The following is a 19009-nucleotide window of genomic DNA, read 5'->3' on the forward strand; positions in this document are numbered from 1 at the left end:
TTAAATTTTTATCTCCATAAAGTATTAATATTTTTGTTAAAAAATTTAGCAAATATTTTAATGTAAATACACGTCTTTGTTTTTTTATATATAACTACAAAACTGCGAAGATTTATTTATAATAATTGTAACTATTTTATATATTTATATATCAAAACAAAAAGAAAAGAAATATTTAAATGGTTAAATTTTTTTGAAATGAATTTAAAGAAAAAAAAAATAAGAAATTCATTTTTGAAAGCGCTGCAGTTAAATTTTTAAGTAGTTTTATTCAAATAAAACCATTTCATTCATTAGAACTTTACATCATTTGGAGTTTGGACAACGAGAAAAGGAAAGAAAATGGAGAGAGCTGATATATTTACGAGGATGGTGGCGTATTTTGGCATCGAACGAATTTGTTATTGAATTTGCTTTGTTTATCTAGACATTTAGATTTGTTTTTTCTCTGTTCTCTTTTTTGTATTATTACAGTCCCCCCAATTATAGAACCATTTGCCTTTCAAGATGGTTTAGCCGAAGGTATGCGCACCCGCACCGTTTGTGGTGTATCAAGTGGTGATGCTCCTCTCAAATTGTGGTGGCTCAAAGATGGTGAAACATTGCCAGATCTACTGGGTGCCAATGTTACCATGTTAGATCAATATTCCTCACTATTAAGCATACCTTCGCTGTCGGCCTCACATTCGGGCGAATATACTTGTGTGGCCAAAAATCCAGCAGCTGAAATAAAATATACGGCCACATTACAGGTCAAAGGTATAGTATAAATGATTAACCTTCCCCCCTAAAAAAAGATCTAAATCAAATCAAAAGAAACCAACAAACAATTTAAAAATCAAATCAAATAGAAACAAAAAAACCGTATAAAGTTTATAAATTTGTTTTAGTTTTATTTTTTGTTTTTCAATATTTTTTGTTCAAAACAAAATACTTTATAAATACCAACATATTTAACTTTAACTACATAAACAAACAAATATTCAAATACTCAAATACACATAACTAACTATTTATACATAAATACATATCAGCTCAAACTTAACAACATTTTAACATTCTCTGTTCAATTACAAACTGTTAACACTTAATTTCAATTAAATTAAATATTTAAGTTTTATACTCGTTCTCTTATAAATTTATTTGATTTTTGTTTTGTTGTTCTCGTAACGTTTTAATAACCACCAGCTTTTTAAATGAAAATGTTTGTTTTTTTAAGTTCATTATGCTTTTACTGACCCTCTTTCCCAACCCTTTAAGAAAAGTTAAACTTAAACCAACAAGTTTAACCTAAAACACCACATCAATTTTCCTTACTCAATAAAAAAAGTTTTTTGAAAAGAAAAACCTCTACAAAACCAATAAAAAGCTTAAACAAAAATATTTGTTTTACAATTTTTTTTTTAATTTTTTTATTATTATTATTAAAACCTCGATGTGCTTTTTATTCAAATTTAAATTTACCAAAAAAAAATCTATCAATTTATTTAAAATAAAACAAAGTGATTTTAAGTATTATTAAAAATTTCCTCTACTATTTGAAACAAAAAAAATAAACCAGCAACAACTAACGCTTTAAGTATTTTATATTCGTTTTATAAAATAAAATATTTATAACCTTCTTCCCCCTCGACCTTCTACTGATTAACCATCCTTAAGTCGCTTTTTGGCACGCTGTGGGTTTAAATATTTACAAAATAAATAAAAAAAACAATATTTATAAAAAAAAAAAAAATACAAATAACAGCCGATCACCAGGTAACCTTTTTTGCACTGCTTTTAACGCTTTTTATTATTAAGTTTACAAAAATGAAAAAAAAAATAATGTATTTTAAAATTATTTATTTTTAGTTGTTTTATTTATGCCAAGTATTAAGCAAAATTAATAATATTGCAATTCATGGAATACTAAATGAGTTACGCATTACTTCAGTACATAATTTATAAATTCCATTTAATCCAGTTTAATCCAGGTCGTATTAGTATTATTTATTTTTTTAATAATAAAATATCACTCATACGTACATAAATGGTGAGTAAGTACAAAACAATTAAATATTACTCATACGCGCATTGAACACTGGGCTGGCCCTTTTTTACACTTTTTCGATTTTTTATGCTGGCAGTTCTAATATGGTTCTCTGGGCCTATCAGCTGCAAACACACTTCTTCTTTACTGTGATTATTTGTCATAATATATCATACCAAATAACTAAGTAATAAAACTGCATTAATAGAATTCAAAAATATTTAATATAAAGGATTTTAGGACGTTTTTTGTCTATCCTGTAATATTTATGAAAAGGAGCTTAGCACGTTTGTACACTAAGCTAACTAATGATAAATAAAATTAAATTTGAACAACAAAAAAACACTAAATTAAAGTAAAATTTATTGAAAGTATGTATGATAAAGATCAAATACAATTTAACGTTTAATAAGATTTAGCCAAGTTTTTATAATCATGCGGAATTAAATTTTAGTTTTTGATGTTTCATTTTGTGTAATTGATTCAGAATATTTTTTAAAGTAAACTCATCATACTCTACTACTTAGAATCATTGTAGTTCTTCAAAAAATTGTATCAAAAGAAGTATTTATTGTATACCAGCATTTCAAACCAAATATATGTTATAATGTGTATACAATGCATAAAAAAACATGAGATTTATTCATTTTAGTCCCAAATTTTAAAAACCGAGTGATATAAACAGAAAATCGACATTTGAAATTAACACTTTCGCAAAAAACCGAGATTTCGAAGAAAACCCGGTTTTTCGGAACAGGATTTTTATTTTAACCTATTTTTTTTTATCTAAATCAGGATTACTAAGACATTATTATATACAATATTGATATCCAATAATAGATATTTCAAAAAACTTTGCAATGACGTATATAAGTTCATGGTAAGTCGGACCTACAATAGGTCAAAATCGGGAAAAATAATATTTTTTACCCGTTTTTTTTAATTAAAAAATTTTTGTTGTTATACAATTTTTTTCGCTAATATGAATATACAAAATTTTTCTTTTAAAATAAAAAAAAAATTTGCATAAAAATTTGTTCGCTAAATAATTAAAAAAAAATAAATTTTGTTTGTCTAAAAATATTTAAAATTTTTATTTTAAAGTATAATTTGGCTCTTTTCCTGAATTACACTTGCTTTCAACTTGAATTCTAGCTGAAATGCTTATTGGATTGGGTCTTTTTTTTAGTTTTTTATTTGGAAACATTTGTACAATATAAATTTATTCAAAGTATTGGCCATTACCTATTCGCATCTTCCAGACAACATATGGATTTCGCGTTAAAAGAACGGCTCATTTTTTGAGGCCAAGAACGAATCAAGCCAATATCGGATACTCTGTTCCAAAGTGAAGCGTATCCCAGGGAGAGCGTTCTGCATCGATCTATCGATCGTTGTCATGATGGAATATTACGGTTTCATGTCTGGCCGCATATTCTGGGCGTTCTTCGGCCAATTCTCTCTTCAAAATAATCAGTTGCGTTCGGCAAATCTTTTGCTTCCACCAAATACAGAGCATTGCCCTTGCGCCATGGATATTTGGCTTTTGTGTTGATTCGGCTGTTTGGCCGGTCTTCAGATACGATCTCTAATCACGCAGTGAAAAAATATAATTGGGCTGGTTACTGTAACCATTTAAATAGTGTTACAAGATTTTTAACAATATTATAGTCACAGTAACTATTTACATGATTGTGGTAACCATAATATGGTTAATTTATGATTCACATGATTGTATCAACCATATATATGGTTACAGTAAACAAATATATGTTTGTGGCAACCATATTGTTACGCTCGGCTAGTATATGTTGATAATAAAAATTGTTGTCGTTAAAGTTTTTAACCGAAATGGACAATAGTGGTTAAGTGGCATGAAGAAGATGTTCCCTGCTAGCTCTTTGGTAGAAATAACTCTTAACCCATATTCCGAAAGCGTAAGCATATAACATACTCATGTCATGCCTTTACAAATACCTCAGAGTATGCAAATGTCAAAAAAAAATAAAATCTAAATACTAAGCAAAATAAATAAAACAAAGAAAAGAACAAACTAAACCATGACAAGATGATGTGTCATGTAGGCTACATATCTCCCACCCAAATATTAACGCCTTGACAGAAAGATTACCCCTATTTTATATCTGTCCCTAATAAACATGACTTTTGACTTACATATATTCATATTTTGTTTTGGCTATCCTTCCCATTAAAGAAAAGAAGTTACTGAAGTTTCATTTTAAAAAGAATTCAAAGTATTTAATTTATTAGAAACAATGTAAAGCAAAAAAAAAGTAAACAAAAATAAACGTAAAATTGAGATGCTACTATATTCATTCATAAAGAAATAACTATAAATATATGTAGGTATGTATATAAGATCATTCTAAGAGAGAAATGATCATAATATAGAAATGTAAAATTACTAATTAATGAGCATGGGGACAAAGTTGAAAAAGGACCGACAGACAAACAAAATAGATATAATTGATACTCTTAAATAATAAATTGGTTTTTTTTACAATTGTTACTCACAAAATCAATATGCGGAGATGTTCCAATTCATGATGTCTCTTTGATGTTGGGCCCAGCAATCAGGAGTACATGATGATGTTGTTGTAATTATTTACAATAAGTGACAATGATTTTGTTTTTATGAATGAAAAATTAACATGAATGAAAATAATAAAAGTAACAAAAAAAGAAATAAGTAGAATAAACTAAAGGTTACCAAAAGATATTTTAATACACTAATGAAAAAATGTTAGTTAATTCAATTTAACATTTTTGAATTGTAATAATTTGAATTATGAAAATTATGAAATGAATAAGAGTTTTTTGATCAATAATATTTAAATATTTACATTATGTGATCAAATTTAAATAAAATAGAAATATAATTCAAATAAAGTTTTAAATTTTTAACATATTTTAAAATGATTAACAATAAGTATAATATTCAATATTTACATTAGGGTTTAATTTAGTTTTAATTAATACATTTTTAGATAAGTTTTTAGATTTTAATTAGGTATAATAAAAATTGCATATAAATTTTAATTATTTAGAAAACTAGCAACAATGTTTAATTCAAATACATTATTTAAATTTTTTTGTAGTTTTAGTATGTTTTTAGAAGAATATAAATTCAGTAATTTTGATAAAAATTTAGATGCAAATTAGATTTATTATTAAATAGGCTTTTAGAAAATATTTTAAGTGCAATATTACATTATAAACATCTTTAGTTTAAATAAGTTTTAATCAAAATTCAATGTGCAATATAATTTTAAGTATTTTAATACATTTTAACAAATTTTAAAGTGTAATTTAGACTTAAGTTATATTAATTAGTTTTAGCAAATTTTAAGTGCAATATAGATTTTAGGTATTTTAATAGATTTTAACTTAGATTTTTAAGAAATATTTATTGGTTTTTAGGAAATTTTAAATGCAATAAGTTTTAAGGTATTTTAATAGATTTTAGCAAATTTAAAGATTACATTTTAAGAATTTATATTGGTTTTTAGCAAATTTATGTTAATATTAAATTCTAGGATTTTCGATTAAATCTGTTTGACAAATATACGTGTAATTCTGAAGTATTCAACACGAGTTTTTCAAATCTGAACAAGAATTCGTAAATTTAGAATTTTGACAATTTTGATGATTTAATATAAATTTGATGTAAGTATTTGGGTTAGATTAATTACAAAATATTTGATTTTCCTCTGGATTTACGGAATTCAGGCTTATGTGTAGCTTTATATATTCGGGCACGTGGTGCTAAGGTCTCAAAATTGAGGGTTATGCAATAACTTGTATCATATCAATATTAGTAATTCCGGAATTTGCTTATTATTGGCGGTTGCAAAGTTGTTGGCAAATCATTTCTCGAGAAGATTACTATGTTGGATTTTAGTAGTTTTCAAAGATTTGGATGAAGTTAAGTGGCCGCACATGTGCGCCTTATTGGTATTGTATGAATATTGGAGGGTAAGTCTCCAATTTTATAAAAATGTTGTTTCCTGAATAATACCAAAAATTTCTAATAAAATATTTATAAAGTGAAAGGATGTATTTCTCCACAAGACTTACTTGGAATCAGGATATATATGAATATAATCTTTTTGCACAATATTATATAATATTCCATACACCACATGGAAAATTTTCACTTAAAATTGTCACTATTTATAACTTTTGCTTTTAAACACGTCTTATAATATCAACTTTCTATTTGAGAATGAATTGAATGTGACCAAGTAACATGATCCCAAGCAAAATGCGTAATTAATGAATTTAATAAGTGCGTAATTTCTTTCCAATAAGAAATTAATAAAAAAAATCAATTATATTTATGTTTGTTGAAAGGAGACAAAGATATTTCGACAAAAAAAATGAGATTGAAATTCCATTACGTGTACAATTGAACATACATAATTACGCACATATCAAAAGCGTGAGAACTGAAATAAGGTGCAAAAGAAACAATAAAATATCTATCATGCTATTTATGTGGGGAAGGAAACCAATCTAAACCAAGTAAATATACATCATTAAAAAAACATTTTAATTAGAATTGGCGAAAATCTTTAAACAATTTTAGCAAAGAAAAAAATCGTAACAATATTTATGATGAATAATTTTATCATAATATGTTTTTCTCAGATTATGATAAGCTTTAAGCCGAGAGCAACATAATATGATAAGTCCTTCATCATATGAATGGTTGTCACAAACATATATTTGTTTACTGTAACCTATATATGTTTGATACAATCATGTGAATCGTAAATTAACCATATTATGGTTACCACAATCATGTAAATGGTTACTGTGACTATAATATAGTTAAAAAACTTGTAACAATATTGAAATGGTTACAGTAACCATGCCCAACTATATTTTTTCTCTGCGTAATGCTACGGGTTATCGTAATGGATGCATTTTTCACCGCAAATAATGATTCGGTGCATGTGCATTAGTGGCAAGGGTATATATAAGTTTGTCATTCCGTTTGTAATTTCTACATGTTTCATTTCTGTTGAAATCAACTTTCCGTAGCCCCCAAATAACTTGCATTCATGATTCATACATCAATATATTGGGAATTCTTCCTTCTCGATTGGTCTTTAAAATCGACAAAATCGGTCCATAAATGTCTGAGATATTTTGATCTATATCTGGATTACTAAGTCATAAATATAGACAATATGGATATCTAATGATAGATATTTCAAAGGCCATTGCAACGATGTAGATAAGGCTATAGTAAGTTGGACCTGCAATGGGTCAAAATCGGGAAAAATATTTTTTAACCCGAATTTTTTTTTCATAAAATTTTTTGTTTTTGTCTTAAATTTTTTTTCCAAAAAATTTTTTTTTAAAAAATTAAAAAAATAATTTGGTAAAATCTTTTTTTTTTAAAAATTAAAAAACAATTTTGAAAAAAAATTTAAAATTTTTGTTTTTTAAAAAAATATTTTGTTTAAATAAAATATTTAAAAAACATATATTTTTAAGTATAATTTGGTGAAGGGTAAATAAGATTCGGCACAGCCGAATATAGCTCTTTTACTTATTTTTATAACGTTTAAGCATCATTTCGGACATGTCAAATAGTCGTTCAAGGCCTCGCGGTTTCAATACATATGGTATCCAATTTCCCAGGTTTTTAAATGAACAGCAGTACTCGAAAACATTGTGAAATTTCTGCTTAAAATGCATGAAATTTAAAATTTTTTTTATATCAATTTATAAAGGGTTATCGATGAATCTTTATGTATTATAATTAAACATCTAGGATTAAATGAAATGCAGTTTTTATGTTGAAATTTTGTTGACATTTAATTACTTTTTGTACCAAAAACTAGAAATAAAATGTGCAAAAATGAGCATTTGGCTGAAAACTGTTATAGACTACGTTTAAACATAATTTTTATTTGCGAATAGGCTACGTATAAACGTAGTAATAGAAGCCTTGTAACCAACGAAAATCCAAATAGTGTAAAATAAGGGCCAATCCAGTGTATAAATACAAATAAAATTAAATATTACTCATACGCTCCTTAACTACACAGAAAAAATTATTTCTTAAACCGTTTCAATTCAAATATTTGTCACATATTGAACTGGTTTCAATTATGTCATAATTAAATCATTTGCTCAAAAACAAAACATCTTGATATTTTCTATTGAATTTTGAATTTGATTATTTTGCAATTTCAATTATTTCATAAATAAATCAAGTATTCATTTGCTCAAAAACTAAATTTCTTGATATTTTCTATTGAATTTTGAGTTTTGAATTTGATTATTTTGACAATTGAATATACAATTTTCGTTATTGGTTGAATTTCAAATACAAAAATTATTGAATGGATAATTTTCGTAATTGAAAACACGTTTTTGTTATTTTTTGTGTTTCAATTACGAAAATTATCTACTCAATAATTTATGTATTTGAAATTCAACCAATAACGAAAATTGTATATTCAATTGTCAAAATAATCAAATTCAAAACACAAAATTCAATAGAAAATATCAAGAAATTTTGTTTTTGAGCAAGTGACTTGATTTAATTATGAAATAATTGAAACCAGTTCAATATGGGATAAATGTTTGAATTGAAATAAACTAAAAATCGAATAAAATATAAAATTATTATTACAATTTACCTTAGAAAATATATTTTAATATTAAATTTATAAAAAGGCTTATAAAATAAATTTTTCATACCAAATTCGTTTTATAAGCCTTTGGTAAATTTAAAAATGTATTAGAAAACTAAACAAATAACCAATGAATTGCAATATATTTACTTTTTAGCCTATAATTTAATATATTTTTAGTTTGCTTTTTAAATTTATAAAAAAAAATATTTAAAAAAAAAACAGCTTTATGCACATTATTGCAGCGCTTTTTTTACACAACCTACTTACCAAACTCAATTAATTAATAATAAAAAGAACAAAGAAAACAAATGCTTAATTAATTAATTTCAAATAAAGGCAACAAAAACATAATGCTTTAATAAAACTACTAAAACTATTAGAAAACCTAAAAATCTAATGCTAAAATATACATTTATTTAAAGCTTCGCAGTAAAAACAGATAAAAAAAAAATTAGTAAAAAAAACTAAAATTAATTTACAAATAATTTTGGCTTGTTTAAACATTTCTTTATTAGATGTAGCAACTACACACAACTTGTCTCACTACCCCAAAAATGCATGTTGCAAAACAAAAAATATAGAAAATTCCTATAAAAATTAATTAAATGCATGTTTATTTTATTTTTAACAAAACGGAATTTCTTTTATTAAATATTGTAGTGCTATATTTTGTATTAATTAAAAACAAATAGCAAATAATTCCCACTAGAATTTAATAAGAGAAATTCTATGCAAAAATACTTAGTTGCATAGCATACCATACAATATTTAATCAGCTTATCATTATTTCAAAGCATTTAAATTGATTTTTGAGCTGCTTTTTTTTCATTTATGATTTATTGCATTTGAGTTGCAGTTAGTTTTCTGTTTTTTTTTTTCTTGTATGATTTTGTGGCATTATCATTCCAAGCATTGTTCGTTCCGAAATTTTTATGAGTTGCATATTTATTTTGAAAATAATAATACTGATTAAACTGATTCTAAAGCTGAGAGGAATGTTTACGTTTTATAGACTAAAGTGCAGGCTGAAAATATAAAATCAAATGTAACGAACTATTGAGGAAAAAATAATCTTCATTTTAGATAATCTGAAACATAGGCAAAAATATATTAGTTAAAAACAGAGTCCAAGAGGAGTCATGAACTAAGACAAGAGAAAGTCCATGATTTTTCAACGAAACATGGTTTTCTCCTTTAAGCTCTATATACTTTGGCCTACGTTTCTCCAATTTACTTTTTCCTTCAAAAAATAAGAGTTGTCGAGGTCATCAAAATAGGTATTTGAAGACCGCTTCACCCAGAGAAACCCACTGTTTTTAATGCTGCACAGTGGTATGAGAAAAAAAAAAGAGGGAAATAAATCTGTAACTTCTAAACCCTTAGTCCGATTAGAATGAAATTTCACATGCGCAAAGTGGAAGTGTTGTCGAGTTTAAGTTTTGGACCACATAACCCCACCAAGAGCGGGCCCAGGGGTCCCTAAAGTAGATCACCTCGTGTATGTTTAATTTTAAAAATGATCCTATTTCTTCGTTTGTGTTCCGATTTCAAAAATTACACATATAGAATCCTCTTGCCGAGCACTATATAAAATTTCATCGTAGCTATTAATTATCTCTTATAGCTTAGGAGATATTCGCATTTGAAAACTAAATTTTCAACATTTTTACCCCCAGTTTTTTGATGACCGCGGTTCCAAATATTTCCCGATTTTCTCCATTTTTCTTTTGTAGGATTAACAACAGATGTATATATCAAAAATAGAAAGAATTGTTTAAAAATAATGACTGAATCCAAAGTTACAAATTTAAAAATTTTTAAAAAGTCAATTTTTCGCTATTTTTTGGGAAAAAAGTACTTTTATTCTTTTTAAGTTATCGAAAAAATTTCTAAGAGGATGTATAATGAATTTGTACTGTTTGAAAAGCTAACTTTACATCAAATATTTTAAATGAAAAAAAATTTATAATTTTTGATACCAAGGGGACCATTCAAAAAACGCCTATTTTTTATGTAAAATTCAACTTTAGGGCAAAAATTCTCAAATCGCATGTCCATATCAAGTAACCTATTTTATATGGCCCAATATGTTCTTAATTATTTTGTAAAGGGTTCCGATAACCCCGCCTCTGATATAAATATTTTATGAAAAAAACGAAAAAATCCCATTTTTGGGATTTGTCAAGACTTTTTTGGAAATTGCGGAATACTTGATAACAAATTTCAAAATTTGTTTTTATTTTTCCATTTTTAATAGAAAAATCTACATAACTATGTAATTTCATTAAAAAATGTTCATAAATGAAAATTTAATTTCAATTTGAAAAATTTGTATCTATGCAAAAATTCAATAAAAAACATTTTTTGTCATATTTTTCAAAAAAGTATTTCATGAATTTTTTAATTGTCAAAATCTGTATACATTTTTGAAAAGTAGACAAAATCCTCTCTCCAGTGATATATAACGTGTCTACCTTATGTTTTTTAAGTGGCAAATTAATTAGGGAAAACTTAACAATACAAACGAAGAAATATGATCATTTTTAAAATTGAACATACCCGAGGTGTCCTACCTTGGGGACCCCTGGCCCAGCTCCTGGTGGGCTCATGAGGCCCAAGTTCAAAACTTAAACTCGACTACACTTCCTCTTTGCGAATGTGAAATTTTATTCAAATCGGACTAAGGGTTTAGAAGCTACAGATTTATTTCCATCTTTTTTTTTTCTCATACCACTGTGTGCTGTTTGGTCTCTGGTATCTTGTGGGGGGAAAACGCGTCCATATTGCGGTTATACAACGGCAAATGGTCCTTCGGAGTTGTCACACGATTACGTTTGTGGTCGATTGTGAGCAAAAACGTTACCCATCTTGCGGAAAGATTTCTCATACACAAGCGATCATTTAGAAGTGAAACCACTAAGCCATTTTTAATCTCCGATCGGCCGACACCATATCGTGAATTTGTTCAATTATTTCGGGTTTATAGAACTCAAATGGGCATTCAGAACGTTTGGCATCTTCCGGGCAAACTACAAAAAATTCACTGTTTTTCACTTTCTCCTCAAGTCAAGAGGTAGTCTCTTATCATTGGCTGTCAAACACAAACTGAATGAGGCAGCAAGTTCAAATTGACAGGAGTCCACTGACAGATGCCTGTTGACAGGAGCAGTGTTGTCCTTTTAGTTAAGAGGCGGAAAATAAAAAACTGAATTATGCCCAACTTTTGTACTGCCAAGATTTAGTGAAGACTTTGATCTTTTTCCTCCAGTAAAGAACTTATAATTCAAACTAACTGCTTGTAACTAAGTTTTTTCCAAGATGATATAACGGTGTCAAACTATTTATCCATCACAAGGATATTGTTTGGCATCATTCTGCATTATCTTGGAAAATAATTGTTAATTATCAGTTACTAATATGTGACCATGGAAACTACTTACAACCTTTTTTAAATATTCATATATTCATAGTTCGTTACATTATAAATTTCCCAACACTTCACATACTCTAAATTTTACCACCAGGCAAAATTTGTTTTTGATTTATTATGCATCCACTCATTTAAATTAGCTTAAATATTCATAATGTACCTTTTTTGCTTAAATAACAACATCTCATTCAGTGTATTTTAGTTGGTTTGAAAAACAATTCTAACAAATAATTGGTTGCATTAATTTTTAATTTGCGCGCCTAATTGTATTTTCTTTCTCTTTTTTTTTGGAATTTTGTTCATTAATATTTTAGTCATAATATTATTAATTACCATTATTTTTTTTCTCTCTCTCTCTGCTAACAAATGACTACATAATATTATTCATAAATAATTTGCAGAACAAGAGAAAAATAAATAGATTAAAAAATAAAATTACAATTTATTGTAAATTTATATGAGGAATTTTAAATTGTTGACCTAAATATTTGCTCATGGAATATTTGTTTTTTAAATAAATATGTTTTTATGTTTAATGGCCTACACAATTTAAAAATTGTATTACATTTATTGAATTTTTAAATTAAATATTGTAGACTGCCAAGCCTCCCATAAGGCAAATATATGGATTTAGTGTTTTTTTCTTTTTTTTGGGAAAGTATGATGTTTTCCTTAATCTCTCTTAGGTTGTTTTGTATTAAAGTTTTTATTTGAGCAACACTTAGTAAAACTTGTATTGCTAGAAGTAAATTGGTCAAATTAAATTAAAAAATATTATGCTAGTTTGCAGTTTTAAAATATATTTAGTTAAAATTCTTTTATTATCTACTAGTTATGAAGGATATAAGTCAAAAACCAAAGTCTAAGGCCTGTTATTATAACAATCTAAAAGCTAAAGTTAGTATATTATAGGACAGATAGCAAGTTTTTCGTTACTATAAAACACCTCATCCTAAAAGTGACCGATAAGCTGAAGGGAAAATAATTTACCTTTAAGTTTTAACGTAAGGTTTATATATAACTTAAAATGGAAATTTGTATAACCACCATAAAAAAGATGGGGGTTTGTAATACATCAAAATATTTTTCGCAGGCCCACATAAGTATATATATTCTTGGTCCTCATAAGATTCTAAGACTATGTAGGTACGTCCCCCCGTCTGTCTATCTGTTGAAAACAAAATAGGGCCCAAACGAGTGAGCATTTTTCAAAAATTCGGTCCATGATTTTATATAGCCCTCATACAAATGTCCCCCTGGAATTCTGTTTGAGCAGTCATAAATGTGTTGATTATGCATCAATACTGATAACATTTTGCACAAATTAGTTCTAAGAGCTCTCTGTAAAGTCACAAGTGGTGGCTCATATCTCAATTTCATCGGCCAAAAGTTCAACTTTTTGTTAACTCCGATTTCAAAATTTTTAATGCCATTCAATAGTAAATACATTGAAACTAAGGTAGCCAAAAAATTAGATAAAAATATTTTATGTCATTTTATAAAAATGTGATTTTTGTAAAAAGAAGTAAATTATCATTACTCGCAAACTATTACAGGTAGTTGGATGATTTTTCTTTTGGTAAGACAATAGTCTTTAAGAGCTGATATGATTTGTCACTGTACCGTTTATACCTGATGTGTTATTAATTTTTTTCTCAGGTACTATATTTTAGCCAAATTTGAATTTCAGTGGAATAAAAGTGCTTAGGGTCAAAAGGGGTTAAACAAATTTTACTACCAGGAGAAAGTCCAAAGTGTCCTCTTTAAGACTATATATACTTGTTGACCTGTTTTGACCTGTTTGTTGAACACTTTTTTCATTTGAATGAAATTACTCCCAAATTACTCGCAATTTTGAAGATATTGCGATAAAATTTGGCCCGAGAACGAAGTCTATTGAAAATTACTGAAATCGGTCCACAATTTCACCTAGCACCCATACAAATGTTCTCCCGAAATTATACTTTATCGGTCGTAAATGGTTAATTTATATATATATATATCTACACAAATTTTGCTCCAAATAATTTTTATATAAACTTAATTCATGTCACCTAATTTTATGATGATCGGTCCATTATTAGTCATAGCTCCCATATAAGACCCCCTTCCGAAAATCACTTTAACGAGCATAAATCTCTTAAAACTGTTGGTATAAATATAAAATTCAACAGAAATAACTTCCATATAGACATAAATCACACGACCTAATTTCATGGCGATAGGTCTATAATTAGTCATAGCTCCCAAATAATGCCCTCTTCCGAAAATCATTCACGAAAATAAATTATAGTGTAGGGTATTATATAGTCGAGCTTGGCCGAACATACTTCCTTAATTGTTTTTATCTGCTGATAACTTTTTTAATAAGTATAGCTGATTCAAAAAACAAAAAATTAGCATTTTCATACTAAATGCTATACAAAAATTAAAATTTAACCTTAAATTGCGCAACAACTGCTGCACCGATTTTAATGAAATTAAAACTGGAGAAAAATTCAAGAAGTTATCTGTCCATCAAAAAAAAATGTCTAAAATATCTCTATCGGTTCAAAAGTTACAGAGTTTTGGCCGATGAAAAACGAAAATGAGCCACTGTGCGGCGCACGAACATGTCAGCTGATTTTGACAATTTATATTATTCTTTTAATGTGTATTTTTCAATTTTAATAAATTAAAACAAGTTTAATGGTGAAAAAATAAATAAAAGCTGCAGAAAACGCGAAGTTTTTTTTAATAATAAAACAAAAAATTGACGCTTAAAAAGCATTGCATGTAACTTGAAGCGTAGAATGCGAAGTAGGTATGAAAAGCACGTAATGCTTTGACGCGTAGTGTGGACCTCCAGCTTTACTTTTTGGTTTTTGTATTCACATCAATTGTCACTAAGTTTTCCTTTATAACAATTTAATACGTATGTAATCAGTTTTGCTCTGGTATTTTGCCACAAAAATTTCGCCACAAATAAGTATTATATAAAAGAAATTTACATTTAAAACTCTTTTGCTGATCGATTATTAATTAGTCATATCTGCAGTATTGTAACACTTCTGAAAATCACTTTCAAATGACAAATATCTTCAAAATATTGCTATCCAAATACAATTTACCACGAATACGTCTCATATACAGTACCGAGCATAAAAAACGCAACGCACAGTGGTATAGAAAAAAAGGGTGAATATATCTTTAACATTTAAACGGTTAGTCCGATTCGAATTAAATTTGACAAGCGCAAAGACAAGGTGTTGCCGAGTTTAAACCAATGTAGAACACATCGGGTATGTTAAATTTTTAAAACGATCCTATTTCTTAGTTTGTGTTCCGAATTCAAAAATGTACATAAAATCTTCTATCCATTTTTTGTAAGTATTTTTTTCTTATAGTTGAATTTTTTTGCCAGCACAAATTTACCACTGCTTTTACAAAAAATTGTTGTAATTATCCTTGCGTTCAAAAATATTGTACAAAAAGTCATATAATAATTGACTATGGCCACAAAGAACACTAGTTGCTTTCTAATAAGGTCCACTTCCGAAATTCTTTTTAGCGATCTTATATATACACAAATCCTAACTTAATTCGTTATATTCGAATTAAAAATTTTGGTATTTTTTTTTTTCTTGAAAATTGTTTTAAAAAAACTATGTTCTTCACGAACAAAAAGGAGTAAGTCGTTACCTATATTTTCAATATGTGATTTTTGAACAGAACTTTTTAAAAAAAAAATTGAATATTACGACCCATAGGAATTCTATATTGCAATTAAAGCATTGTATTTTTACAAAATTAGATGCAAATCTTATAGTTATGTTGTTCAGGAGAAACTTCCAATTATTTGTATCAAAGTTTGGTGTAATAATTTAAATTAAAACTGGATGTCTTCTTGAGCAAAAAGAAGATCAAGTACAAGTGCCCGCGGGCGTACTGTTGGAGACCTCTAGTCTAGTTTATGAATTTAGTTGAAACTTGCTTCATATATTCATTTAATTCTAAAATACTAAGTTACAAGACTTATAACATAATTAATAATATATGTATATCCTACACCGCCATAGCATGTATTATTCGTTTGTGCCTATGTTTGTAACACCCAAAAATGTCAGCCTTACACTCATCTAAAAGTATACCGATCGACTAAGAATCACTTTTGACTGGCTGGCTGTCCATGGAAAACTTGTGCGCAAAGTACAATTAACAATTTTTATTTGGCTTATTGAAGTCATGTCACCTAATTTTATGATGATCGGTCCATGATAAGTCATAGCTCTCATATAAGGTCTACATCGGAATATCACTTTAACGACTAAAAATCTATTAAAAATGTTGGTATCATATAGAATTGAGCAGGAATAAGTTTAATATAGACATAAATCATGCGATATAATTTCATGGTGATCGGTCGATAATTGCTCATAGCTCCCATATAAGCAAACTTTCAAAAATAACTCACCCAAATACAGGGACCGTAACGGTTATAAGGGATATCAAAAAAGTTATTTTATAACCGTTATTTTGTGACTTTAAAAATAAAAATCCATCTAAAACTATTATTTTTCAACGTAAAAATAAAAGTTCCGATGAAACTGTTAAAAAAAGAGTTTTAAATATCCGTCATAAATAAAAGTCTTTTGAGGACTTTTATTTTTTTCCATCAGAAAAAAACTCTTTTGAGGACTTTTAGTTTTTCCGTCATTAAATAAAACTCATTTTATGTAAATTGATTGTCGTTGGTCAAACCATTACAATTTGTAAGCACCTTACATTGCAATTTAATAAAGCTTTACGATCTTCACCAGATGTTTTTCCATCTTCGCCGGATGATTGCGATACATCTCAGTCCCGTGCATCGCTTTTGGGGCAATATTTGAACTCCCTAAATATAGATAGGGAACAAGAAAGTGAAGCAAGTGATAATGAGGATGAAAAAAGCTTTCTATGAAATAGATAACAAATAAATAACTACACACTCAATAAAAAAGAGACTGAAAAAAAAAGAAAAGAAAAAAAAATGAGTTTTATTTTCTGACGGAAAAAATAAAAGTTCTTAAATGAGTTTTTTTTTTGACGGAAAAAATAAAAGTCCTCAAAAGACTTTTATTTATGACGGATATTTAAAAATCTTTTTTTTTAAGAGTTTCACGCGAACTTTTATTCTTACGTTGAAAAATAACTGTTAACTTTGGAGTTGGGATCATTTTTTTAATATCACCATAGATTCTGAAAGAGCACGCCAATACGAATCTATTGGTATATAAGAGTATATGTCTCCGTTGACTCTAACATAGTGATTTTTTGATTTCAAATTTTCTAGATAACCGTTATCCCTGCCCAAATAACTTTAAATTATGAAAATTTTGAATGAAAAATGTTTTTGCTAATTTACTCAGTATTTTAGTATGGCGTTGATCTGGAGACAGTAAATTAACACCAGTCAAACACACTGAAACATAATAACATCCCCTTAATAAAACAATAGTGTATAATTTTTTTGCCATTTCGAAATAATTGAGTTTAAAATTTTTGTGTTAGTAGACACCTAGAACAAAAGTAATATTTCAATTGATCTTTTGACCCCCGTTTTGGAAGTAGAATTGGTGTATATGCTTATACACTATTGTTTTATTGAAGGGATGATATGATCTTCAAATTAAGATCTAGAAATGAATTTTGTCTTGCTTCAGACGATTAGGCTGAGTGCTAATGAATCAATCTGTCAGTCATTCAGTTATTCGTCACTCTTTTACATGCATTCGAATTAGTTTGGAATTCAATAGAAATTAATAAACCAATATTCATAAAAAACTAAATTTATGTTTCCCTATAATGCTACTATATACATATGTATCTAAGTTACATTCTTGCGAAGAATGCTATTTCTTGAAAGAAATTGAATCGTTTGTAAATACAAAATAAAAAACTTAACTACAATTAAATACAATTGAATGCATTCCTTTAAATGTATGCTCTATTATTTTGCTAATTAATTTTGTTTATGTTGCATAAAAAACTTGTGTTTTATCGTTTGTTTTTCTCCTTTCTTTTCCAACTCATAAACCTAATAATAAATAAAAATTGATTTGTTTGTTATTTTTTTCATTTACATCATAAATTTTTTGTTTGTTCTCAAATTGTATTATTTCACTAATTAGATTTTTTTCCTATTCCTATAAAGAAAAAAAAAATAAATACAACTCAATAAATAAATTTTACTTTCATAACTTTTTTCTCCTCTATTCTATAACATAATTTCATTACATAATTATTAAAAGAAAAAAAAAAACATCTATTTTCCCATTTACTTTTATATAAATACTTCAGTAAATAATTATATATATATATTTCTTATATGTATACAATTTATATAGTAAATAATAATTATAGAGTTAAACAAAAAAAAATTATTATGAAGAAAATAAAAAAAAATCTACTTTTTTCCTCTTTCGCTCTTTGGCAACTTTTAATATTTAATTTTAAGTGAAATTGAATTTGAATTTGTTATGTTGTTTATTATGTTTTATTTTAAATTTTACAAATATAAATAATTAACAAAGTAAATTAAAGAAATAATGTTGAGAAACTAAACATTGAAATCTGCTCATGTATGAAATTAATTAATTTTGTAATCATTTGCTTTCATTCTTTGATGTTGCGTGTTTCGCCAACATTTTTAGTGCCGCCACGTTGGATTGTTGAGCCCAGCGATGCCAGTGTTGAACGCAATCGTCACATAATGCTGCACTGTCAGGCACAAGGTGTACCCACGCCCAGCATAGTGTGGAAAAAGGCCACGGGTAAGTAGAGTTAATAATTTGTTAAAGAGATTCAGTTGAATTCATACATGATACAATGACCAACAAAAAGTTTTCAGAA

At 27.3% G+C, this 19009-nt stretch overlaps 1 protein-coding gene across 1 annotated transcript in view; it reads left to right on the forward strand.

Moving 5' to 3' along the window:
- Dscam2 (Down syndrome cell adhesion molecule 2) overlaps window positions 1–19009 on the forward strand; it is a 168392-nt gene that overhangs the window by 104833 nt on the left and 44550 nt on the right. Inside the window, exons 10-11 of the mRNA XM_065503597.1 lie at window positions 475–759; window positions 18811–18930. Of these exons, the coding sequence (XP_065359669.1) occupies window positions 475–759; window positions 18811–18930 (405 nt within the window). The remainder of the gene's footprint in view (window positions 1–474; window positions 760–18810; window positions 18931–19009) is intronic.

The sequence above is a fragment of the Calliphora vicina genome, chromosome 3, assembly GCF_958450345.1.
Source record: "Calliphora vicina chromosome 3, idCalVici1.1, whole genome shotgun sequence".
In the NCBI taxonomy this organism is placed as follows: domain Eukaryota; kingdom Metazoa; phylum Arthropoda; class Insecta; order Diptera; family Calliphoridae; genus Calliphora; species Calliphora vicina.